General features: G+C 38.3%; 1 protein-coding gene across 3 annotated transcripts; it reads right to left on the bottom strand.

Annotated features, from left to right (window-relative positions):
- Positions 1-314: 314 nt before the first annotated feature.
- On the bottom strand, positions 315-20,909 carry LOC128026964 (5'-3' exoribonuclease 1). Of its 3 annotated transcripts, XM_052614287.1 has the most exons (43): positions 20,484-20,881; positions 19,378-19,610; positions 18,989-19,086; positions 18,709-18,818; positions 18,523-18,633; positions 18,334-18,419; positions 18,177-18,264; positions 17,904-18,072; positions 17,749-17,816; positions 16,446-16,580; positions 15,458-15,527; positions 15,069-15,171; positions 14,871-14,960; positions 14,244-14,400; positions 14,042-14,161; positions 13,795-13,964; positions 12,961-13,078; positions 12,750-12,845; positions 12,489-12,589; positions 12,255-12,380; positions 11,620-11,782; positions 11,400-11,513; positions 11,220-11,318; positions 10,982-11,097; positions 10,486-10,632; positions 10,315-10,404; positions 10,023-10,158; positions 9,882-9,938; positions 9,644-9,776; positions 9,488-9,557; positions 8,568-8,763; positions 6,966-7,061; positions 6,786-6,878; positions 6,392-6,481; positions 6,108-6,185; positions 5,284-5,415; positions 5,051-5,183; positions 4,771-4,934; positions 3,925-4,038; positions 3,641-3,740; positions 3,392-3,549; positions 2,051-2,125; positions 1,541-1,688 (listed from the first exon to the last, which is right to left on the bottom strand). In XM_052614287.1, exons 1-42 carry the CDS (start codon positions 20,556-20,558, stop codon positions 2,063-2,065), a joined length of 4,866 nt encoding a protein of 1,621 aa, XP_052470247.1. In that variant the 5' UTR covers positions 20,559-20,881; the 3' UTR covers positions 1,541-1,688; positions 2,051-2,062. The 3 variants fall into 3 exon arrangements, with proteins under 3 accessions (XP_052470229.1, XP_052470239.1, XP_052470247.1); XM_052614269.1 differs by lacking the exon at positions 2,051-2,125 and having other exon boundaries at positions 315-1,688; positions 20,484-20,909; XM_052614279.1 differs by lacking the exon at positions 2,051-2,125 and having other exon boundaries at positions 315-1,688; positions 6,966-7,058.
- Positions 20,910-27,612: the final 6,703 nt, after the last annotated feature.

The following is a 27,612-nucleotide window of genomic DNA, read 5'->3' on the forward strand; positions in this document are numbered from 1 at the left end:
TATATGAGCAAATAAAACTGTGATTAACATTATAATGGAAGAGGCTTTTACATGTTGAAACATGAGTAACAATTATGCTTCAAATATGAAATTAGATGCTGCAGTGTTTTTTGGTAATAAGCTGCTAAAACAATCACTGCATTTCGAAAAGCGACTTGTTAACAGATTTTCAGGCCCTACTGTTTGCTTGTGTTGGATTTTTAAGGAAATAAAACATTTCAACATATAAAAGAGTTTCGAAAGAGTTCAAAATCATGTAAGCATCATCAAAACATTCCTGAGAAGCCATAATAATGAGCACAAGATCATAGGCATTATGATAGCAAAATGTTTATTACGATAACAAAATGTCCAGCACACCATCCTGCTAGGAGGTGCACTAATTTTTTGTCATACTGGTTTTAAGTCATTAAATAAACAACTCAAATGTCATTAAAAATAAAAGGGTTTACTTGCAATCTTTTAAAACTTGGACAAAAGAGATCTGGTAGGATACAAATACGCAAAGATGAAGAAAAGAAAAAGGGTGCCAGCATAGAAATATTAACAATTGTTAATTTATCCATTTGTAAAATGGTGCATATAAAATCCATAGATCTAAATACACAAAATTCATTTTAAAACCACAGAACTCAAACAGCTCCCCAAGAAATAAAGGTAGGCTAATACAAAAATAAAACCAGTTTAAATTGTTCACAATTCGAGCAACATCATATTAGAAAGGCATCTTACTATCGTGTTGAAGTTTGTATCCCCTGCCTGACCATGTTTAGTCTTATATACACAAACACAGAGACATTCATTAATCCACATTTGCTTAAATCAGAGTGCTTCCTGGTTTGGTGAACATAATGAGCTGGTTTTAACTCCTCTTTTAGGTCTATGTAATATTCCATAGAACGCTTCCAACAAATCTTCAGAACTGGTCTTAATTTGAACCTCTGAAACTAGATCAAGAGTTCAGTCTGACAGCTTTACTGCTTTCTGAGTAATACCATGTGATAGCATTATCTGTATCCTTCCGTGCAGGACTGCAACACTGTGCAACAGAGAAACAATGAAATGAGAGTACAGATGTATTGCAGCAGCTTGTGCCACATTGTATTCCTTCCTTGTGCATAACGTCCCGTCTACAAAACTAATTATTGCACTTTGAATAGTAAAATCCAGCATCACATAATAACCAGTGAACATGATAAAAGATTAAGGATCTGATTTGAAAAAAAAAAAGAAAAAGGAAAACGCTGAGGTAAATGTAAAACCCATTTCATGATTATTTTTGTGCAGTAATCAATATCAATAAAACATTTTCCCCCACTACCTCCACTCAAACCAATCTTGTTTCATGCTGTGAAATGTGGGGTTTTCCCCTTTAAGAGGGATAGCGCAGGAAAATGATTTCAGTCCGTCACTTTAGCAGCCTCGAAATTGACCGCCAGTTTCCGGTTTTTCCGCTTGGAGGCCGAGCCGGGCGTGTGAGGATTGGCGTTCTGCCTGGGCGTCTTGGGGGTGGACTTATCTGTGGGCTCATGGGTGCTGATGGGTGGGGGGGTCTTGGGGGCTGATTCAGGCATTGGGGGAGAAGCAGCCAGTCCAGCGCTTGGGGTCTGGCCAGAATAGGCAGAGCTGCCGGACACTTGCTTGGCCTCTTGGTTCTTGGTCCTGCCTGAAACTCTCTTCTTGGTCACCTAAAGTAACAATAGCATGTTATAGCTACAGTTATTTATCAGGATAAAAGGGTCAATGACAAATAAGTGTGTCTGTGTTATTCTTTGTATTTTGAATGAGTTTTATATCAAGTTTATATTTAATGACTTAAAAATATTGTGTTGTAAACATTAAAACATTTTCATAATATAAACCTCAATACATCTGTGTTAATATTTTTTATTTTCTAAAAAGTTTAAGCATAGTTTATAAATATAATGATTATTGATATGATTATTAATTCATAAATATCATAAAAGTTTCTGGGGAGCTCCACCACATGATTTTTACAACCTGAACTGATCTTGACCAATCTACCGAACATTTTAAAAGACATTTTGACCTTGATGCACAGTCATGAGTAGGGTTGGTTATCCGATTCCGGATTCTGCTTATCGATTCCAAATCTTACTGATTCCTAGTTTTGATTCCAATAAGAAAAAAAAATTCACAGTCAAACATTCAGATGTCAAACATATTTATTCTGTGTCTATAACATAAATCATTCTGTTTGCAGCTGAATAACATGAGCGGAAATCAGCAGCTGACAGAACACTTAGGCCTACAAGAGGAACTTTTGCCGATGGTTTTAACAAAAATAGCAATAACAACTAGACTAATATACATTTCAAACATTAAATTGTTAAAGACAAGTAAAGAGTCAGTAATAAAATGGGAACAAACAAATCAATTAGAAATAGCATAAATGAACGAACAAATTTCAGAGATTGAAAACATTACGTTTTAAAGTTTTAGTTTTAAGTTTTAAAACATTGCATAGTTTTTCGATTCAAAAATAAAATATAGATTTATCCTCATTAAAGTTATGAAAGATATTGAATCTAGATCAGTGAATGATTTTCTTTTGTTCTTTGATTATCATTAATGACAGGCAGCATGTTTATTAGGCTGCTGTCTCTTTAACACCGAATGCACGCCGATCTAAAAATACTGTTACACAAGTGTTTTCTTTCTCATCGGTTTACATTCATGTAAGGCAAAAGTCCTGTTTACGTGGATATACTGACTTAATTTGGGCCATATTGGTCACAAAATGTGAAAGGGAAATCCTGGAACTACTTTTTCTGCAGTGGAAATGCACAGAATGGTTCGAGAGCGGACCCTTTTTGCACCAAAGATGGTTTAAAATCACATTAGAATGCACATCTTATCGAATCCCCCATTCATAGAAATTTGGAAGTGGTTCTCGTTCCCAACCCCATTCATGAAGGTTAATATAACTACCCATTTTTAAGTTTTTTTTTTGTTGTTTTTTTTTATTTGCATGTCAGTTAACCACATGATTTTGCGGATTTTGTTTAATATTTGCAAATTTTATTCATATTTTAAAAATCTCTTCGCATTTATTTGTGGCTCAAAATCGATTTCTCTGGAAATATAATGAACCGCTTTGAGATGCAAACATTGGATCATGAACTACACGTGTGTAAATGATCACAGTGTAATGCTTTGTTCTAAAACACGCAGTGTAATTAACTATATTGTTATTTAATAAAAATAGACACTACTGTGTGTATCAACTTGATGTCAGAAACGTGCAGCTTGTACCAGAGTATCGATACTATGGAAAAAGAGTACTGAAACGGTTTCAAATATTTAGAATCGATATGTATATTACAAAAAAAAATCTAGATTTTTGTCAATGTTATTAAGTCGTTCTCACCTGTAGGGGAACAAACTGATTGTGGGATCCGCTGGGTGCTAATGGCACATGGGCCTGTGCTCCAGGGAAAGTCCCCCCATAGAACGGCTGGCCCTGGTGGGGAAACTGCATCCCCCAATGAAGAGGTCCATAGCCTTGTGGGGGCATCAGAAGACAACCTGTGTAAATGAAACATCAGAGCAAGTGGAAAAGTAAAAAACAACTGAAATAGAAGAACAGGATGTAACAGAACAGACAATATACTCAGACCTGCCGGGGGACCAAACATGGAGGGATGAGGTGCAAGTGGCCTCATCTGCTGGACTCCGGGGAATATGGGAGGAGGGAGTGGCAATGCACCCAGTGAGTTCTGCAAAAGACAAGATGATTTCATTTGGCAGTGAAAACGTACTAAAATAATTACAGACTCTACTATTATTCAATAAGGCACATAATTTATTATACCATGAGAAAACTTGTGTAGTTCTATCACATATAATTGTATTTATTTTTTGTTAATTAACACAAATAGATAATTTCTGGACTATAGTTACCAATCGTTGAAGGGCAAAGAGAGCAGCTTTCTCTTTAGCTTCAGTTTCAGATTGACACTGAGGACCGTGAACCAGCAGGCCATTAGACAACTTCACCTGACACACTGTCAGACTCTGTCAGAAAAAGAGAAAATAAAGTAGGTCTCATTCACTGAACTACATACAGATTTGTGCTTGAAACCTGTGAATGAACTTCCAATATTCATATATCAACAGCTTATGCCCAAAATGTATTCTTAATTGAAAAAAAAATAATAATAATAATATTAAATGTCGTAACTGACAAACTGGCAGCATGCAAATGTATGTCATTCTAAACAGATGCATTAACTGCTCAGTCAAATTAAAATGTATACTGCACCATATTTTCACACCACACACTGGTCTTGTTGTCAACAGGCTTTTAGACAGAAATTTTTGTCTGATGTTTGCGTATGGATATGAAGAATCCACACAATTATTTATGAATCAAACCGATTGTTTTATGTCAATTATGACAATATATGGCTTGGGTATTGAGCATTTTATTCTTCTTCCAACTTTCTGGTAAGAGTTGTTCTTGTAAAGATCTAACCAAATCAAACTAAAAATATTATTAAATTATGATTGTCTTTTTTTTTCCATATCTATTTCTGGTTGGACTTACGGACGATCTTATGCTATCTGTAGGCAGCACATTTTACAAATTGTTTACATTGCATATTAGTAAGTAACTATTTAGGTTTAATAACATTTGTTGATATTCGGCTGTGGGCATTTCATGAGCTCCTGTGTATTTACTGTCTACTAAAAACCACATTATTACAGATTACACAGATGTGGATGGGGTTTGGGAGATGGACCAACCTGTCTGTTGTGGAGGATGGCAAACTCTGGAGGTCCCATCCCAAGGCCCATGCACACACGCCCGAGTTCAGTGGCCAGGCTGGGCAGGAGGGGTGGCTGGCCAGCCAAAGGAGGACGAGGAGCCGCTGCTGGCACATCAGTCTGAGGACTATTTATCCGAGCAGCTGGGAGACAGATATCACCTATAATTATTCATGGTGCATCTCAGGTTTGAGGACTAATCATCTAGCTAACAAAGTAAAGTTCCACAGCCTGAAATCGATTTCACACATTGCAGTACCTAGTTTTTTGCTGGAGCGCCTCTTGCCCTGCTGCTGAACACTGGGGTTTGCTAGATCCTGGCCACCGGTGCAATCAGGGCCACTGGGTCCAGAGTCAATCTTCAACATTTCTTTCAACACCAGAGTTCCTTTCTGTAAAAAAAAAAAAAAAAAAGACCATTCAGAAGTCATTTTAATAGCCATACTTTCACACTCATTTGTGCTGTGGATTCAGGAACCACGGATTACAAACCATGGCAAAGGACTGTGGGGAAAGAGGCTCTCCTGATTGGTTCTTGGGCTCTGTAGGTGAATGATTCTGGACATGCTCAGAATCCTTTGAGATCTTCAGATTGGCTATAAGCTCCTCAAATTCCGTAGATGCCTGTAAACAAAGAAATAAATACTGTAAATTAAAATAATGTTATACTAATTATAAAAAAATTCTGGACAATTATTATTTTTAGGTAATGATTTAGATGAATAAATCATTGCACATGACTCATAAATCATTGCACAACTCATGAGAAATAGTGTAAAGTGGAATATTTATTTAGGATGTTTATGCATTGTAAACTGGCACCAGCATATCAATCTACCAGTGATCCGCACTGTCACGCAGTTGGTTTGATTTAGATAGGAGTTGAACGGGAAGCAAAGAATGGATAATGGTTCTCCTGGCAGCTGTTTGTTCAGGTTTATTTGTAGCTTTTATCTTCCAGAAATACTGGTTGATATAGAAGATGGTCACCAGTGACTTTCATAATAATATCAAGAAAAAAAAACTAAAAAAACACTATGACAGTTATGGTGGACCAGCAACTGAAGGTACTGGAAGTTGTTTCCAAACATGCGCAAGTTTCGTTTATCTGTTCAATCTGTCTTTTGTGTTCAGCAAAATAAGTGAGTCATACAGGTTTGGAACAACTTGAGGTTGAGAAATTATGATTTTCATTTCTTCACACGCAATGTCATTTCAAGCCTATGTGAATTTGTTTTCTGCAGACCACAGAAGTAGATATTTTATAGAACTTCATTTTTGGGTAAACCATCCCAGTCCACACACAAGCCACAAACCTTATTTGAAGGCCTTTGCACGAAATCCATATTCACATCCTCATTTCTCTTCAGAAGTCTAATATTGCCACCGGAGGCCTGCAAAATCAATAAACACTTATTAAGCATTTAGTACGACATACAAGAGAAAGCTAATAAAGAAAACCTGATGTTAGAATATAAGCTACTATATAAATGCGAAATGTAAAGGTCATTTTATTTTATAACTAGTGACAGTGATCAAATGCTGGGGCTTGACAGCTGAATTATACTGTTGTGGTGATGTATGAAATATGAAAACATACAAGTTTGCTGGATGGGTCGTTGCCTTGGCTTTGTTTGCTCTGTCCTTCCAGCTGTTGCTGATGTGGCATTGGTCCACTGCTCCTCCCAGCCTGTCAAAAATAACACCAGTAACATCATTTAATAACCAGTGATATTTTAGCATCATTACTGTACTCTCTTAGCATTTATTCATATTTTGGATTAGTTTTTATTTTTACATTTTCATCTGAGTTAAGTTTTAGTAACTTTGTGTAAGCCTTGTTTTTTTTTTTTTTTTACTCATTTTAGTACTTCAACTTTAAACCAATGTCCCTTTTGCACCTTACTGAAATAAATTAACCTTAATTTCTATTTTCTATTTTCAGTTAACGGTAAGACTGATCACAAGCGCACAGAGTAAGAGAGGGCACTCACCTTATTTTGCCAGTGAGCCGGTGGTTTCTGGGGCATTCCTGAACTCTGAAGAGACTGCCAAACATTACTGAACTCTTTCTCATTCCTAGAGCCCTAGAGGAACACAAAGAAAAGTGTTGGATAATGGATCATGGACAATCCCCAGAGCAGTAAGGCCTATTAACCTCACACAATTCGTACCTTGTGTTGGTTTTTCTGGCTGAGGGCTTTGTGAGGTGAGTTTCTGTTGCCCTGAGTGTCGGCCCTGAGATTAAAACTCTGTCTACCATTCTGCTGCTGTCAACAGGAAATTCAACACCATCAGACTATCTTCACATGGAACAACACACTCTCATTTGCATTACTGAACAGGAACCGGTTGGCACTTCACAGATTTCTACTTAATTCCACTTTAATGTAATTACCCCTTAATATTAGGACCAGACTTAACACACAACTAGTAACTTTTGAGTCATTGTGCTCATGCAAATCTGTTTTTATATCGGTTCAAATCTGTTTTCTATTGTCTTTTAAAAAAGACAAAATCTAATAAATAATACCAAAAAAGAAAAAAAAAACTTTTTTTAAACTTATATATATATATATATATATATATATATATAGACAAAAAGTTTGGAAACATTACTATTTTTAATGTTTTTGAAAGAAGTTTCTTCTGCTCATAAAGCTTGCATTTATTTGATCAAAAATACAGAAAAAAAACAGTAATATTGTGAAAGATTACTACAATTAGCAAACAATTAGATTTCCATTTCAATATAATTTTTAAAAAATTATTTATTCCTGTGATGCAGAGCTGAATTTTCAGTATCATTACTCCAGCCTTCAGTGTCACATGTAACATCCAGTCTATCACATGATCATTTAGAAATCATTCTAATATTCTGATTTATTATGAGTGTTGGAATATATTTGATGAATAAAAGGTTAAAAAGAACTGCATTTATTAAAAAAAAATCTAATAATATATATATTCTAATAATATATTTTCTTTACTACCATTTTTTTTATCAATTTAACACATCCTTGCTGAATAAAAGTATTGATTTTATTTAAAAGAAAGAAAAAAAAATTACTGACCCCAAATTACTGACCAGGAGTATATTGTTATTACAAAACATTTATATTTTAAAAACATAGCTGCTTTTTTTTTATTCAGCAAAGTATCCTAAAAAAGTATCACATGTTCTGAAAAAATATTAAGCAGCAGAACTGTTTCCAACTTTGATAATGAATCGTCATATTAGAATGATTTCTAAAGGATCATGTGATAATGATCCTAAAAATTCAGCTTTGCATTACAGAAATAAATGATAATTTAAAGTATAATAAATGTAAAAACATTTATTATAAATTTTAATAATATATCACAACATTAAATTTTTTCTGTATTTTTGATCAAATAAATGCAGGCTTGATGAGCAGAAGAAACTTCTTTCAAAAACTTTTGGTCTATACTGTATATATATATATGTAAATGTTTAAAATGAAAAGTAGACACTTTAGTTGCATTTAACATGCAAATCATTTTTGTAACATTTATTTGACGCGGACACCAAAATGTGATATCAATCTGAAGTAATTCTAGCCTTACGTCATTAAAAATCTATTCATATAAAATCCAATGAAAAGTACAGAGTCCTAGACGAGTTAAATCATCCCAGTCCTGGGCTAAAGTCCAAACTCACTGCTTCAGAGATACTGGACTCTAGCACAAGGAGTGTAAAGAAGGATATTTTATGACCTATTTGCGGTTATGAGGGCTGAATGAGTGTCCATTACCTGCGTAGGTATAAACGGTGAGCATGGCGAGTGGTTAAGGCCTCCCAGCTGACTCTTGTGAGTGTAATGAGATGAGGATGAGGGCTGGGGTTTGACGATGGCAGTGAGTTTGTGAGAGCCATGCTCCTTTCTGCTGCCGTGGCTCAGGTTGATTAAGGCACTGGGGGGCAGTCGATAGCCACGTCCCGGAGAGCACCTGCACACAGAACAGATGTGTTAAGAATCCTGTCTGACACTCACACACACGACAGTTTAAATGTTTTGTGCTGCTAAGACTTCTAAAGGGGTAATATGATGCTGCTAAAAAGAACATTATTTTGTGTATTTGGTGTAATGAAATGTGTTTATGTGGTTTAAGGTAAAAAAAAAAAAAAACATTATTTCCACATACTGTACATTATTGTTTCTCCTCTATGCTACGCCTTTGGAAATGCATAGATTTTTACAAAGCTCATCAGTCTGAAAAGGGAGGTGTGCTGTGATTGGCCAGCTATCTAGTGCATTGTGATTGGCTGAATACTGTGTGACGGAAATGTTATGACCCTAACATATTGTGATGCCCTGTCCGGCTGGAGCAACAGGACGTAAACTAAAAAACATTATAAACGTGATATAAACATGATTTCTAGTTGTGTCTTCTTTTGGAAGGCCAAGCAAAGTAGTTTCGCTTTCTCAACGAAACAGCGTCACACCGCCAAAAACGCAATACTGTGCAATATTATAACAATTTAAAAGTTAAACTGTTTTTTTTTTTCATGTAATTTATTTCTGTGATAAAATACAACTTTTTTTTCTAACTTTTAGTATTTAGTATTTTTACAATACTTTGCAACATTATAAATTTCTTTAATGTTACTTTTCTAACAATTTAATGTAAATCTAAATTTTGCATCATCCACTGAGATAAGTAACTACTGCACCTGACAGTGAGTCCTCCAGCAAACTCCTCATCAAACAGCACTTCATACAGAACTTCAGCCTCGCGCTCAGCTGATGGAAGAGGAAAGACAAAGAATGAAGGACAAAACGAGATGCAGAAGGATGCCGGAGAGTTTGCGTTGGGTTTACACTTTTACCTCCTTTGATGCCAATGACGGTTCCTCGAAGGCCGAGGGGAACAGAGAAGCTTTCTCTCACATTGACCACACGGTCAAACAGATGGTACTCTGAGTCAGGATCTGGAACAACACCGTGCTGCTGCTCCAAAGGCTGTAGACACACACACACACACATTGAATATTTTCTCTCTGACTATATGAACAGTATATAAATAAAACAAATACATATAATGTATAAACATCGACAAACACATACCCTAAAAACCAAGTGGGGCTTGACAGTTACCCGTACTTTCTTGTTCGACTTCTTTGCCTGTGAAGCAGAGAGATTAACACATCATCAGCAGACAGACAGGAACAATATCTGGGCTTGTTGAGGTTTGAATGTGATCATCACTTTTGTTTTCTCCAGCTCTTCTTCAATCTTCTCCACAATGCCAGCGTCCAGGATCTGCAGATCACATGAAGCTCGGGAAGAGGAACTGACTGGATGGTTTCTCAGCCAGCCCTGGATCTCCTGGATCTTTTCAGTGCTGTTTAAAGCATCACAATGATAAACAGTCGCTATTACAAAGTCTGGCATGCTGAAAATGTATTGCAATCTGATTAATTATTGGTAATAAAGTGATATTACAAAAGGATATGCATTCTACGTACTAATGCTCGTCTAAAACAGATTCAAAACCTACCCATTCTCATCTTCTCCTGGCCAGATGTCATCTTCATAAAAGACGTCATCATGACTGTTTCGTGCTACAAAGTCAAACAGCTCTGAAAATCTGAGAGACAAGGAACATTTTTTTAATATCTGCATAAACATAATTGCCAGCACACACACGACCTCCAACACAAATACACACCTCTCCAAGTATTCAGATAAGAGTTCCTCTACAGCAGCCGAGTAGAGCCACTCTTTCTCCGTTCTCTTGGTGTAGCCTGGAACTTCCTCGTTCTTCTTGTTGAACTTGAGATTAAGGCCCACGTTGGCTTTTTGCTCTCCATGAGGACTGAACAGAGCACCATTAATTAAAAAAACAATCAAAAAATAAAAAAGAATATTGTTCATTAATGAAAAAATCTATTCTGTTAAACAACAACAAAATTAATTCTGTGGATGGACCAATATTAAAAAAAGGATGCCCTATACACTGATAATTACAGATCAAACATCAAAAACTAAAGCCATTTTCAATCTGCAAGTGAATTTAGGCATCAAACATTATAATTAACAGTATGAAGAACATCTATTCATTGAGATTTGCTCAAGATAAAATTGAAGTGTTATTGATTTCATAAATCGTATACAAACTAAACAAACTGTCCACTGTTTTATTCAAAAACCTGAATTCCACTGACTTTTTCTTGGATCCTCTTCCAATGAAGATGCTTCCGGAGAACCGTGAGACGAGGTAGCTGGTGACACCAAGGCGGGAGGCAAGCACGTACCCAGGACTGTACTTCACAGAGTATTTCTGAACAAGAACGAAAGACTATTGTAAAATCTGAAAACAAAAGCAGACCAAGGCCAAAACTAACAAAGTAAACTGAAAAAAAAAAAAAAAATCCATTAAAGTCTTGACAGACTGAAACTTACATGCTGGTTCTGTTTTAAGCCATCAAGCTGAGGTTCACACGGTACAGAGAAGACCACTCTGACCCGCCCCTCACTGATGACGTCACTAGAATCTTGCACCTAAGCGAACAGAAAAACATCCTACATAACTGGCATTTAACTATTGGAGCTGGTCTGGAGAGCAGAAAAAACAGTACATACATCTCCCATTGCACCGTAATATGGGTTTCCGACCATAAAGACAACAGTTCCTGGGGGAAACAGCTCCTCCAGTGTCTTGAAGCGAGCCAATGATGAATCAAACGCTTTGATATCCTGAAAAAAAAGGAATGGTTAAATCATCTGAACAACTTCACATTTTGAAGAACTTCAGGTTTTTGGTTAGAATTCCTGTTTACATTTGGGCTGGTGGGATATTTACCTTCACGACAGTCTGGTATGGAAAGGGCAGGACCTGTTTGGCAAACTGCTTTTCCAAATGGACCTTTCCGCTCTGACCAATCACATACTTCCTGCCTGTCAGCAGCTGGCCGTATACCACAACATCTGTCTCATTGATCACAATGCCTTTGCGCTTGCCGAAGCTGAAATGCAGATAAAGTCATATTTTACATACGGACAATCATACATTCAAACTCAACTTGGCAGAATTTACAATTTTCTCTGAACATGCATAGCTGATATTAAGGACTATTGAAAAATTTGTTTATATTGTAGATACCACAACCTCTAGGCATAAACTATGGTCAAATTTGCAGCTTATTCCGAACAAAAAGCACCCACTTTGACAGGAAGAGACTGTGCAACTGACCACAGTGACAATTAATTACACCACAATGAAAAAAAAAAAACCCCTCTGCCACACTGAAAAACCTCACTCATGCAAGTCACGTATCAGTCAGATGATCACATTGCAGCTTAAAAAAAAAATAAAAAATGATGAGTGCCTTTTTTTTGTCCAATCTATACATCAGACAATCAGAGACTGATTCAGATTTTTCTTTTTGAGTGAATTATTACAAATGACAAATAACATGAATAAAAAGGGCAGCATACTGCTCTGAGAGGCCTTGAACATCTTTGACCCAGTCCTTCTGCTCTTTATCAGTCAGACGGGTGACTTTAGTAGGCGGCGGGGTGTCACCCAGATACAGCACCTGTGATGGTTCGTCCAAAGAAAACCTGCAGGGTAAGAAGACACAATTAACAGACTAAAAGAGAGAGTTTGAGTGAGCTACGTGACTCCATATGGCAGGAAATCATTTAGAAATATCAATAGAGCAAACAAACTTTGTTTCTCCATCTGAAACCGCTACAACCCGAGCTTCCGTCAAATGGGGCCAGTTCACAAACAAAGACTTTCCAAGAACCAGAGCTGCAACATCTTCCACCTGCAATACAGTCACATGTTTTACCAAAGTACCATAAAACATCATTAACTGAAAAGAAGGGTTTTTTTTAAGACTTGCAGAAACTCTTGTCTGAGGTAGTCATTAACACAATCAAGTCTACAAGTGAAGCGCCTTTAGTGTGAGGGGACAAACTGCTCACCTGTTCCAGCTCCTGGCTGGCTAAAATCTCCAGCATCATGTTCTCCCCTCTGCTGCTTTGTTGAAACACCGTCACTCCAGTTTTCTTCTTATAAAACTGTGTGATAAATACAACAGAAAAATCTGCATTAATCCTGTATGATCTGATACTGATCCCCATTAATGGGATAATATGTGATAATCTGCAGACAGGCAGGTTGAGGATTATTTACTTTATGACGGATGTGCTGTAAGGTGGGGAAGCCACAAAAATAAAGAGCTCCTCTGTCAACCCTATGCCCTACATAATCCAGTGGGACACGCCAGGCATCCATCGGGATCGGTGTTTGCCTAAAAAAATAAACACGGTGCGTGTTATTTCCACAAGACAACATATAATACATCAAGCGCTGACACTGTTCAGAGCGTAAAGAGAAAAATCTGATTTATTAATTCAAATGTATGTGATAATTATAAAGTGCAAAGTGTAAACACAGAAATGTGAACTAAATAATAATAAATAGAAATAATAATAACTACATTTATCTGTAACTGTAAAGTGAAAAGTGTTCATATGAATACAAACGTACGACACTACCGTATTTTTCGGACTATAAGTCGCACCTGAGTATAAGTCGCATCAGTCCAAAAATACGTCATGACGAGGAAAGAAACATATATGAGTCGCACTGGACTATAAGTCGCATTTATTTAGAACCAAGAACCAAGAGAACACATTACCGTCTACAGCTGCGAGAGGGCGCTCTATGTTTTCAGTGTAGACTACAGGAGCACAGAGCAGCATAGAGCGCCCTCTTGTGGCTGTAGACGGTAATGTTTTCTCTTAGTTAATTTCTCTTGGTTCATGTCAAATTAATTTAGATAAATAAGTCACACCTGACTATAAGTCGCAGGACCAGCCAAACTATGAAAAAAAAGTGTGATTTATAATCCGGAAAATACGGTATATTAAACTGATCGCATGGTTTATTATCAATAATTTATCATCATCATCACACCATATTAACATGTGAGTGGGTGAAATATACTGGGCAGGCAGAACATACCTGACGTGGCAGTGGAGGATGTTGGGGAAGAGCTGGAGGAGAGGGGAGTTGTAGACATAGTCCAGCTCTTTATCAAAGCAGTAGACGGCACACTCTGTATGTCTGTTCCTGGCCTTCTCTGATGGAGTCAGTTTAACAGTGTAGGGCTCCATAGCAGCTAACAAGCATTTCTGAAAACAAACCAATATCATATCATGAAAGTGCACTTCCATCGCAGTCGTTATGGTGAAAAAGATGTTTAAAGCACCTCGTCGATAAATGGGATGAGCACCACGGCTTCCCACTCCTGCTGTTTGCCATTCAGGTCCGTTTTGAAGTCTTGTGGGTAATACTCAACGATGGGTGAGCCCGGGGACGTCATCAGATGCTGTGAAGGACACAGAGCCAATAAATGAGGAAGAGTTTCTAAGGAGCATTGACGTGACGGGGACATGAAGCGAGTGTGTCACCTGGTAACACTGTGGAAGAAGCTCTTTGCTGGCTGAAGGCAGAACAGCCAAGAGCTGCTGGAACGGCATGAAGGGTTTGCCCAAATCAAAGGCCAACTTGAGACTAGAGATGTTCCTCACATCAGAAAGGAAGGGAGCGTAGTGGTTCGGATAATACCTGTAGAGATTTGAGAGGAAAGCAAAGTCCTTCGAAACAGCCACTGCATCAAAACCAACCCAATTAAATGTTTTTATTTAATAAATGTTCCTCATACTTTTAAGTAGATCTGCATAATCATAATAAAGCATGCATTAAAATTAATGTGCATTTAGGAATGCAAAATGGGCAAATCTTGAAATACTTCATAACATAAACTAGAAATTAAGCCACAAATGTTAGCATTGTAATTGTAAAATTAAATTGTTCCTAAAAATATAAAAAATATATAAATATTATTAAAAGATTAATATTAATAATATATTATTTCTTATTATTATTGTTACCAACAATCAAGTGCATCAAACCTTGATTTTTCTTTTTAAATAAAAAAAAAGACATCTCTCAAATCACGCAGCTCTCCTTAGAAGCACACTTCACTGTATTTTTCCACTCTTTCTCTCTCTCTCTCTTTCTTTCTATCAGCTCACCAGCTCCAAGACTGAACTCCATGGTAGTAGTAATGCAAGATCCACTGGATTCCCTCCACGTAACATTTAGCCTGATTGGCCAAAAACTCACTGCAACATGAAATAGGAAAAAAATGTATCTTCCCGGAATGGTTCATTTTAAGACACAGAGAAAACATGCTTCCATCCTTTCCAAAATTAAAATGAACGGAGACTCACTCTGAGACGACTTCAACGCCCATCTTGGTCATGTAGTAGGTGCGCTTGTATTGTCGAAACTCTGTTTCAAACATGTCATCATCTTCACCGTCTTCCTCTGTGCCTTCGAGTGCATTGTGGACAATATGAAGCCTTATTTAGAAGCTGAAGGCTTTAAAATGTGTTATTGTCTGGTTGTACTTCATTTTATATTGTGTGCACTAACAGTGTACTAACACAAGAAAGTACTGCGTAATATAAGGTTACTTATTACTTGGCCTTGATAAGGTTAGGTGTAGGGTTATGTTCAGGGTTGTGCATAGAAAACGCACAGGATTATAAAATAAAGTGCAAGGCTATGTCCAGAACAATGATCAACAGTAATGGACATGGGGTTTGGATTTGTGTACCTCTTCCTGAAGTGCTGTGAGACTCATCGACTCCATCAAGAGCGGCGAGACACAGGGAGTCTTCTGCAGACTGGAAAAAATAAGTGGTCCATCACTGATCAATGACTGAAATTTCAGTATGTTTTCCACCGAATAATATATCACTAAGCATAGAATATAGCACATTAGTTGTTTAAAAGTGAACAATTCTATAATTTCCTCACCCTGACATTGTCAAAACTTTAAGCACAAATAAGATTTCAAAAGAATGCTGGTAGCCAAATAGCTGACGGTAGCCATTTCCTTGGAAATCAATGGAACTCAATGGCTACCGTTAGCTGTTTGGTTAACCCAAATTAGTGGGTGTGCTCAGCGGAAAAAATTAATTCATACAGGTTTGGAATGATCGAGTGAGTAAATTAATTTTTCTTTTTGGTTGAGCTATTCCTTTAAATTACAAGGTTTCATTCAATGATTACAGCTGATACCAAAAGTTCCTATTTTTTAAGTTGCCGAAAATGTCATGCATCAATAGTTCTCTTTTGTGCACTGCATAGAAAAATAATAGAAAAAAAATACAACAAACTGATTTGGAATGACGACAAGTCATACATTAATAAACCATTTAAAATATATATATATTATTTATTTTAAATATATATTATAGACCAGCAAGAGAATGCAACCAGCATTGCTATTGCACAAACTAAGACAAAAGTTCTCATTCATCAAAGCCCTATTCATGAAGAGACAAAAGAGGTGAAAGCAGAAACGGCAGTACATTCATTTAGAAGACAGGAACCTGGTAACTAAAACTGACCCTTACTCACAGGAGACAATGGAGGCAGCACATGGGTACTTCTAACACCCCCTCTTCAAAACTAGGACAGGCTGCTCAATGTTTGTGACGATTTTAAAAGAGAATAAGAAAATTGGATTCTGATATGAGATGAATAATTCCACCTCATACAGTGTGCCATCCGTCTTACTGCATTCTGCTCATATTCACCTTACTCTTCTTCATGTCTTTGACACCGGCCTCCTCGGCTGCCAGCCCGGCTGCTTCATTCAGGTATTTGTTCCCCACCTTACTCTCAAACCACTTCAGATCTACAAACACCTCGCTGAAGTGCTCCCGGTCGAACTGAAAACAGAGAAGAGGGTGATGACACGGAGCAAGAGCTGAACGGGGAGGATTTTCAATCAATAACCTTTCCTGGTTATATGAAGATGAAAGATCTGCACTCGTCCAAATTCAAAGGCTTTTAACATATATTGCTCAAAAAAAATGTACAAAAAAAAAGCACAATCGTGCAGAATGTTTTTGGGTATTAAACCTCCTTCAGTGCCATGTGCTACCAAGCAACACCTACTCTGCTTTTCATCTTACAGGTGTTGTCTGTATTTGGCATCCGAGAGGTGACTAAGGGTCTGATCCATGTCACGAATACAGTCAAAAATAATTAATAAAAATTGTGTCATTTAGATAAGCATACAGAGAACAAATATGCATTTGATTTTGTTATATAATTTATTTGGGAAAAAAATTTAATGACTGATATTTAGTGTGTGTGTGTGTGTGTTAATCAGGTACAGTAATGTACTGTTGTAATAAATGCAAAAAACAAACAAAAATTTAAAATCTCAAAAATTATCAAGGCATGCTTTTCACACTGTAAGTAAATTAACACTAATGAAAAATATTATATTGTGATTTTTATATATTTAAAATAACTCTTCTTTTTCACTATATTATAAAATGTAATTAATTAATGTGATGACAAACCTGAATTTTTTCATTAGTTATTTTAGTCATTACGCCAGTCTTCAAAGTCACATGATACGTAAGAAATCATTCTAATATGTGACCCTGGACCACAAAACCGGTCTTAAGTCCGGTGGGGTATATTTGTAGCAATAACCAAAAATACATTGTATAGGTCAAAAAGATTCTAATAAACCATACATCAATAGAAAGCTTATTTAATCAGCAAATTTGGAAACATTTATTTTGGTTTTGTGGTCTCATATGCTGATTCTGTGCTCAGGAGAATTTTCCTATTATCAATGTTGAAAACAGTTGTGCTGCTTAATAATTATATGTAAACTGTGAAACACTTTTTTTATTCAACATTCTTTAATGAATTGAAACAGCATTTATTTCAAGAAAAAACCTGTCTAACATAAATTATAGATGTCTTTACTGTGACTTTTGGTCAATTTAATGCATCCTTGCTGGATAAAAAAATGTAAGTCTTTTAATAAGTAAATAAAATAATACCATAATAAAATAAAAAATACCAAACACTCACTTCTGACAACTTCTCAAGGTACTTCTCAAAGTTGGCAAGGTTGAGATGACCGTTTTCATTCAGGTAGCCTGATGGAGATGACAGTGATCAGCACTAATCTCAGCATTACGCTTCCATCACAAGTCTGCACGTGATCTGCTATTACACTGACTCACCCCCCAGACTGGGCAGCACGCTGATGTAAGTTCGATAGAGCAGCGGCAGTGCATCGTGATTGATGTGCAGGTGAGGAAGATGAGGGATGAAGTCGTTGCCCACCAGGAAACCCATCAGAACCCAGTCATCTATGATCCGCTCCAGGTTGTACTCAAACGAGATCTTATTCTGATGGAAATACAAACAGTCAGTATATTGTTTACAATGACTTTGTCATTCATTTAGCTTTAAGTAAGATTAGCGCCATATAAGAGAGAGTCATATACTCTCACCCTGAGCTCTGAAAACTCATAGTCGATGTATTCCCTCATAAGGGAAAGATGTAGCAGGTGAAAGGTCGTCTCCTCAGGAGCTGTTATCCTACAGACCAGAAAAACACATTATAAAGAAAAACAATCTTAATGCAATTGGAAATAATGCCACACTTACCTCTTTTGTGACTTTTTGCCTCCGAAGCGAACCTCCTCCCTGAGGAGAGAAAAATTAGGCTCATGGCTGGTCAAGCCAAGCATCATCTACAAAAAAAGAGGAATGAGAAGAAAGACAGCTTAAAATAAATCCAAAAACAACTTGTATGACTATGACCGAAATGTCTCTGTTATACACAGCTGTACTCACCAGGTCGGCATCCAGACCATAAAGGCAGTGTCTTGTGTTTGGGTCATGACCCTGTCTGGTGGTCTCAGAACGAATGAACTCCATGATCTTGTGCTCTCCTTCACCAGGGGTCTGAGAAGAAACGGGAGATAGAAAGAACTTCACAGAAACACACACGACACAAAACTTTGAAGCCATGGAACTCACCTCGTGACCAGACAAATACACATTCACTCCCTGCCACGATTTGTCTGTGGACAGTTTATTGTGAACAAAATATTTCAGCTGTTCCTGCAGCCTGGCCATGAAATCCGTTCCTACAGAGGTCAAGTAAGAGAAACAGATAACTCATTAAACATTACACATCCGGATTTGTCAGCAAAAATGTCCCATTAAAAAAACACCAGACAGCCAGTAACAACTGGCAAAAAATAATGATATACAACATCACTAGGACAGTATAAGACCAATAAAGGTGCCCACAAACCAGGGGTGATGCAGTTTGAGTCAAATCTGGCCTCTGTGGGCAAGACTTCACCCTTCTCCAAGGCCTTCTTGATTTTCTCCTCAGCTTCTTTTGCTGACCTTTAAAACACAAATGACATCAAAATAAAAGTTACTTCAGTGTTTCAAAAATTCACTACCATTCAACGTTTTGGGGTTGGTAAGGATTGTAAGGTTATGCCCTAACACAGTTATTTATACACTTGTATCAAGAAAGCAGTGCAAAAAGAATTATCATAATAAAAGGCAAGAAATAGCTAGTTAATACATGATCTATCATAAACCATCAAATTCAAATCCTTAAAGCAGCCTTCCATGTTTCAGTCTAAATTCAATGTAAATTCAAATTCAGACTCTGGTCTTCTGCTATACCTGAATCTTCTTCCACGCTGCTGGTTCATCTTGGCCCTGGGTGCAACACCATCAACAGCCATGAAGAACACTTTCCTGGGCTTGATGATGCGGAAGAGCACCTCCAGGTAGTGGAAAATGTCAGCAAAGATCTTCTCTTCAGAAATACGGAAGTGTACATCTTCATCATTGGGGTGGGAACACTGGTGGATGATCCCATTCATATCTAAATATAGGTTGTCAAACTCTGGAATCTGAGATGAAAGGGAGCACACAAGTGGGTTGGTGTAAACTTGACAATATATGACTAATGTCTCGGAGAAAAAAAAAAATATTCTAAAGAGTAGTTAAAAGAAATACTCCAGACTGCATTGCATATAAGAAACTTTAAGATAACAAAACGCATAACAGTGAAGACAATGCAATGGAACTATTCACTGGAAGTATATACTGTGTTTTTGTATATATATATATATATATATATATATATATATATATATATATATATATATATATATATATATATATATATATATATAATTGCCGAGCCATTTTTTTTTTATTAACTTAGAAAAAAATAGATTCAGCTGATAATTAATTACATCAGTCAAACATATCTCCGAATAAAAACGTTGTCTATTAATATTTTAAATATATATTTAACAGTCATTTAGACAAGAAAAGCATGATGGCGGTTCTTCGTCTTTCAATAAATAAAGTGAAAATCTTTAACAATAAATAACAAACTAGTAAAATCACTCTCTTAAAACCTAGTGGGCTACCAAACTAGGGTGCCGAATAATGGTCGAAATGTTGTTGATTGCATAGTTAAATCAGCTGCTACAGTCTTAGCTTGTGGTTCTCGTCACAGCTGGTTGAATATTTATGACAGCTCGTTAGAAATCACCTACGATGCACAGAGCTCATTGCATCATGAGACACAGTCATTATTATTTACATTATAGAAGTAATGTCGCTAAATCATAAAGATAAAATTCCCGTCTATACCGAACATATTCACGGTGTCGGGACAATAAAACGAAGGTTTTGGTGTCTTTTAAGTGTATGGCTTAAGCTTCTGTTCTCAAGCTCTATGAGGCCTGTTATATTTAGCCAAACTAGCTCACCTGATGCTCTTTGACAACTTCACTCAGACACGGATACCGCTCCGATATCCAGCGATAAAATTTAGGCACCCCCATCTTCTCATGTAAGTATTCAAACAAAAATAATGAAGAAAAAACTTATATAGAGGCCAATGTGAGCAGAATTTCATAGGCTGATTTTGCTAGTCGGTTTTGTTTCTGAATGAGCTGTTACTGTCCAGCCAATAAAATGTCCGTGTGGAAACTCGCGTGATGTAACATCTTGTAATGTTGTTCCGACACTCATAGAAACGTAATATTTGATTTTACAAACGTCATGGACCTAGCAGAATATATATTTGAAAATGTACAGATAGTCCTACTTATGTAATTTTCATTACTACAAGAAAATATCATTGAACTTCCGGCACACTCTTCCAGCAGAAACACAAGCAGCTACCGCAAGGGATGTGATGTAATGTGAGAAAAAAAAGGCAATTTGACACGACAACATTCCGCCTCGTGACCAAGCTGAAGTACATTATGTAAATATAACTTGTCCTCTATAGTGCTTACTGAGCCATTTATATATTTTAAGAATAAATAGAAATATCAAAGCCCCTTGTTATAATTACAGACTCTACATGAATGTTACATGTAGTTGATATTTTATTCGACCTTTTCTATGTCTTTTAGTAGTTAGTTTATATTGTTCCATCATATTGCATCTATATACCGTACAAAATAATAAGCTGGCCTAGTAAGATCAGTTTTTCTGTGAATCACAATCAAAAGGACAAGGGCAAACAAGACAACTTCATAAATGTGAATTTGTGCACATAAATAGCTTTATTTTTATGCATTAGCTTTATTACCATTAATAATAATATTGATAATTAATTACAATAATAATAATTACTAATATAATACAATAATTTAAAATAATACATTAATAATTAATAAAACATTTATTGGTTTATTAAACTATTCATTTAATGTTATTATATAATTCAACACATATAGCATTACAATTAAAATAAATAATAGTATTCCATCTTTATTACAGAAAATAAGTGCAATGTATATATATTAGTGAACTGTTTAGAATATTGTACTAAACGTTACAGGAGAAGTCGTGGCCTAGTGGTTAGAGAGATCGACTCCTAACCCTAGGGTTGTGGGTTCGAATGTTGGGCCGGCAATAACATGACTTAGATGCCCTTGAGGAAGACATTGAACCCTCAACTGCTCCCCGGGCACTGCAGCATAAATGGCTGCCCACTCCTCCGGGTGTATGTCCACAGTGTGTGTGTGTGCACTTTGAATAGGTTAAATGCAGAGCACAAATTCTGAGTATGGGTCACTGAATGTCACAACACTTTTTTTTTTCTTTTTTTTTTTTAAACCTGAAAAGAAAACTAGGCTATATGTTGTTGACTTAGTAGGACATAAGGTATAAAAACGTTTTGCATGTACCAATCGGACAAAAATTGTGTGGTGTATTCAGATGATGTAACTTCGAGTCTGTATATACAGTTATATACAGTTTGAATTTTTTTTCCTGTTCCTTTTATTTTAATATTTCATTCTTATCAATTATAATTATTACTTATGATTCATGATAATTGTTGTTAATACAATTTAGGGAAAGACTTTGTCTGCCTGGATCTCTCTCTGCATCATATGTTGTTGTAGTGCATGTTGTCTTCTGCTGGCCTTTTAAGTGAATGTAGTTTGTAAGAACTCACTTGCATTTGTGAAGGATTGTCACGCTGTCTGGTCTCTGTTTCCTTGAGTCTCCACTAGTGGTCTCACTTCTCCATAGGCACCTCAACATAGGCACTACAATTCCCACAAAGTCTTGTCCCTTCATCACAGTAATTGCTCTCCTGTTAATTGCACTCAATTAATTGCAGGTGTCTTCACTTGATAGTCATTAACCGGTCTTTTTCTGTTTGTCTTCATGGAGTCCTTTCTTTCCGTCTGCCCATTTCCTCGCCTTCCGATTTCCCTCGTCTTCCGAGTTTCCTCGTCTTCCGAGTTTCTAGTTCCAATTCCTGTTCCTGTTCCATTCCCTGTTTGTTTGTTTGGATTGATGTTTGGTTTTGACCCCTGCTTGTTGGATCCTGATTTGGATTACCCATTAAAACCGACACTGCGTTTGGATCTCTCGTCTCCTGTGTTTCCCTGGGTTCCGACCGTAACAGAAGGACTCCATCAATGTCGAGATCTCGGCGGTGTGGGACTTCATTCCCATTCCCCAGCCAGTATGGTGGAGTGAATGGCGAAATATATAAGATTAATCACCCTGCGCCAAGAGGGGAATGAGGTGGGTGCTATGGCACATGTGTTCTGGACCCTGGCGGATGGTATGGGATACAATGATATGGCCCTAAAGGACATTTTCAACACTGGTCTGGATGACCCGGTGCCTCGGAGGGAGATGGACCAGTTGGACGCTTTTAATTTCTGGGAGTTTGTGTTCTACCTACAACATCGGATTCCGTGGGATACCCCCGCCACTCCTGTCTCTCCCGGCGGGATGACCGATTCTAGACCGGGGTCTACAAACAGGAGGACCGCCAGCCCAGCGCCTCAGCACAAGTTGGCTGCTGGCCCAGTGCCACTGCACTCAAATCAATGGTCAAATCAATGTTGACACTCCAGAGTTGGGTCAAGTCACCAGTGTTCTTCATGGGCAAAGGCTAGGCACCATTGATCTTCATGGGCAAAGGGCAAGTCACCAATGATCTTCATGGGCAAAGTCCAGTCACCAGTGTTCTTCATGAGCAGAGTCAAGTCATCATTGATCTTCCTAAATCCAGTCTAAACACCACATAATTACCAGAGCCTCCCCACGTCTCGGCGGAACTACCAGATCCTCCCCACATCTCGGCTGAACTACCAGAGCCTCTCCTCGTCTCGGCTGAACTTCCAGAGTCTCGTCACATCTCAGCTGAACTCTCGGAGCACTCGACTGATCCTGTTGTGGCCACGGAGGCCACCCTTAACTTGTTCATGTTCTCTGTTTCATACTTGCCCAACCAGACTTGCTCTCCTGTGTCATCGATCCCACTGTGGTGGTCTTCTGCGCCGACCCGGTGAGCTTCTGTCCCGACCGCAAGGATGTGGTGGTCTTCTGCGCGCCCTGGTGGGCTTCTGTCTCAACCATGCGGATGTGGTGGTATTCTGCGCCACCCTGGTGGGCTTCTGTCTCGACCGCATGGATGTGGTGGTCTTCTGCACCACCTGGGTGGGCTTCTGTCTCGACCGCACGGATGTGGTGGTCTTCTGCGCTGCCCTTGTGGGCTTCTGTCTCGACCGCATGGCTCCAATTCCACCTTGCTCCTCTCTAGATTCCTGCCCTGTTGGTTCAGCCCTGGGCCACTGAACGTTATGTTCCTTCCTGGACTTGTGTTTTGTTGTGTTTTTGTTTTTTGCTCTTCTTCTTTCTGTTTCCCTCTATGGACCTGGCCCTCAGTCCCTCCCCCTGATCCTCTGTTGGTTCACCTCCCTCCTGGGCTCCTTGTTTTTGTTTTTTGCACTTCTTGTCTCTGTTTCCCCATTTTACCTGGCCCTCCCTCTCTCCCCCTGGTCCTCCATCGCTCCACCTCCCTCCTGGTCTCTGTGTTCATTGGCCTCTTCTTGTGTTCAGGTGGAGCATCTGGTAGCTGCTCTGTGGAGGAGGGGGTAATGTCACGCTGTCTGGTCTATGTTTCCCTGAGTCTCCACTAGTGGTCTCACTTCCCCATAGGCACCTCACTGTAGGCACTACAATTCCCACAAAGCCTTGTCCCTTCATCACAGTAATTGCACTTCTGTTAATTACACTCAGGTGTCTTCACTTGATAGTCATTGCCCTGCCTATATTAACTGGTCTTTTTCTGTTTGTCTTCATGGAGTCCTTTCTTTCTGTCACCCCATTTCCTCGCCTTCCGAGTTTCCTTGTCTTCCGAGTTTCTAGTTACAATTCGTGTTCCTGTTCCATTCCCTGTTTGTTTGTTTGGATTGATTTTTGGTTTTGACCCCTGCTTGTTGGATTCTGATTTGGATTACCCATTAAAACCGACACTGTGTTTGGATTATTGTGGCATTATATATATTGATAGTTCACTCTTTATTCCTTATCTACAAAATACTTAAAAGACCTAAATGTTTCTTTCCTGATTACAATGCAAAATTCCTAAAGATAGTATTTTATGTGACCAGAGAAACTACATACAGCTCAAAGCATGTGGACTTAAGCAACAATGGACTTTAAAAAAAGTTTTGTAATTGTTTGTTAGATTATTGTAATGAAAATATTGTAAATAAAATTGGGTGGTTGTTCTGCACGCTTGGTAAAACAACTCCAGGTAGTCCAAAATGCAGTAGCTAGAGTTCTTACTAGGACCAGGAAGTATGATCATATTAGCCCGGTCCTGTCAACACTGTACTGGCTCCCTATCAAACATAATGTAGATTAAAATATTGCTTATTACTTATAAAGCCCTGAATGGTTTAGCATCTCAGTATTTGAATGAGCTTTTGTTACATTATAATCCTCCATGTCCGCTTCATTCTCAAAACTCAATTTGATAATACATAGAATATCAAAATCAACTGCAGGCGGCAGATCTTATTGGGTGCCTAAACTCTGGAATAACCTACCTAACATTGTTTGGGAGGCAGACACACTCTTGTGTCACGGATCGCAAGAGGTGAAGACTCAAGTGCCGGCAGATGGGAAGACTTTATTTATACGTCACCAAAATAAACAAAAACACAACTGAAACCACCCCGAAGGGGGAAAAACCCAGCATAGCGTCCAAAGTTACAAGACAAAGACTGAACACAGAGTAGACAGCCATCAAAGGCATTAACCGGTACCTATGTGAGACAAACAAGCCCAGAACAGAAAACACAGGAAGCTTATAAAAAAGAGGCAATCAGGTAAGCAGCTGGGACAAATTAAATCCAGGTCCATAGGAGGAAACAGAAAGAAAGACACAGACTGCAAAACAACAAAAAATAAACACAAAAACACAAGTCCAGGAAGGACATCATGTGACGCCCACGAGAGCGGAGCAGAAGACCACCATAACCATGTGGTCGGGACGGACACCCCCCAGGGCGGAGCAGAAGACCACCACAACCGTGTGGTCAGAGCGGAAGCTCCCCAGGGCGGAGCAGAAGACCACCACAACCGTGTGGTCAGAGCGGAAGTCCCCCAGGGCGGAGCAGAAGACCACCACCTCCGTGTGGTTGGGACGGATGCCCCCCAGGGCGGAACAGAGGACCACCACATCCTTGTGGTCGAGGCCAGGGTCCCCCAGGGCAGAGCAGAAGACCACCACAACCATGTGGTCGGGACGGACGCCCCCCAGGGCGGAGCAGAAGACCACCACCACTGTGTGGTCATGGCGGAAGTACTGGATTCTTGTTTCTCATCCAAACAGAATAATGACTTCTTGAGTTCTCTCTGATTGCTTTAGTGATCATTCCATTATCCATTGTATCTGGAAAATTGCAACTCCTCATCTTCCTCCTAAATATATCAAGATACGGGAAACTAATTTATTGAATAATAATCTATTTGTTAATGACCTCAGAAGGATAAATTGGGACAGGCTTTATTTAATTCCTGATGTTGAAGCTGCATGGGATTTTTTTTATACTGAAGTTGGGCTAGTTATTGACACACATGCTCTATGGAAATCCAGTAAGTTTAAAGGCCATCATTTGCTTTGGGTTAATGGTGATCTTATTAATCTTTTTAAACAGAGGGATAGGGCCTGGGTTAAACATAAACACACACAACTGCCTGATGACTGGGAGAAATACAAACGATTACGACATTTATGTACAACTCAAACAAGAAATGCTAAAGTCAATTATTACAGAGATAGCCTGTCAAATTATCTAAGTAACCCAAAGCAATTCTGTAGGAGAGTTAACACCCTAGGCCCGGTTCCCCAAAACGTTCTTATCGCTAAGTAGTTCTTAACCTATTCCTTAACCTCTCTCTTAACCTCATGGCACGATTCCCGACACGTTCGTACTCTAAGTATATCTTCTGTAAGTCATACTTTCGTAAGGTTGGTCTGGACCATTCGTAAGCTCTCTCTTAGCGTAGTTTGAGCTCAAGACGCTACTGTGCAGCAGTCTTTAGAAATCAGCGCAGCGAAGTACAAGTCAAACTATGGTATGTTGACAATGTTTTGGTTCAACAATGATTTTATGTTATTTTTTAAGACTCATAATAAATTATGTTTGCAATGGATACATGCCTATTTATGAAGTTGACTTTATGTGGTGGTAGTTAGCCTAGGCTTTTTCGTAATGTAATTAAAGCGAATTGACAATCAATTTTATGATAATTAAAATCTGGCGAACAATTTGTCTCTAAATGGCTAAGATCTATAAATGGCATGGTGGTGTCCAGTAAGCGACCAACTATGGAAGCGATCCAACGTGTCCTTGTATTGAATCAAAGACGGAGCCGGACGCGGAGCCGTTTAGTCCATGTCAATTTTTTTATTCGGCAAAAATTAAGCCCTTTTGACATTTTTCCTGGCATGGCTATATTAAAAAAAATTCGCCTCCCAAGACAGCTCATTATGGAGCTGCTGGACCTTCTCAGACCTACGCTTGCCAGGCTAACGCGGCAGGATTTTGCTTTAGGCCCTGAAGCCCAGCGCTACTTTTTTTTTTTTTTTTTTTTTGGCTACAGAGAGATTCATTGAGATTCATTTTTCTACAGAGAGATTCATTGACAACCTTTCGATTGGGAGTCCGACTCTCTAACCACTAGGCCACGACTTCCCAAGACCTCGGTGTGGAGGTGCGTCCACACAGTCACCAACGCCCTTCTGCGCCATGCCGGGAATTACATCCTGGTGGATGGCACACTCATCCCAATCGCCAATCCACCAGTGATTGATCAGGCGTACATATCGCGAAAGGGAGACGTGGCCATAAATGTGCATGTTATAGTGGACCATATGGGTGTGATCTCCGACCTGGTGGCAATGTCCAGCTAAACTTCAAGTTCCTCTGACGAAAGGCTTGGTGCCCTTTTTTACGTTGCTTCCCAGCATATTTTGTATCTAACTCTGTCTCTCTCTGTTCATTGTAGATAGGTTGCTTTTTATTGAAAACATTAACCAATGGCAATCAATACCACATTAAA

The sequence above is a fragment of the Carassius gibelio genome, chromosome A2, assembly GCF_023724105.1.
Source record: "Carassius gibelio isolate Cgi1373 ecotype wild population from Czech Republic chromosome A2, carGib1.2-hapl.c, whole genome shotgun sequence".
Taxonomy (NCBI): domain Eukaryota; kingdom Metazoa; phylum Chordata; class Actinopteri; order Cypriniformes; family Cyprinidae; genus Carassius; species Carassius gibelio.

What these genes read in the sequence shown, in the direction of transcription:
- LOC128026964 (XM_052614269.1), bottom strand. Translation starts at nt 20,558, where the DNA reads ATGGGGGTGCCTAAATTTTATCGCTGGATATCGGAGCGGTATCCGTGT. An exon ending in GGCGTTGAAGTCGTCTCAGA is followed by an intron (nt 14,961 to 15,068) that starts GTGAGTCTCCGT and finishes TTCATGTTGCAG; the next exon opens with TGAGTTTTTGGCCAATCAGG. An exon ending in ATTACGGTGCAATGGGAGAT is followed by an intron (nt 11,319 to 11,399) that starts GTATGTACTGTT and finishes CTGTTCGCTTAG; the next exon opens with GTGCAAGATTCTAGTGACGT.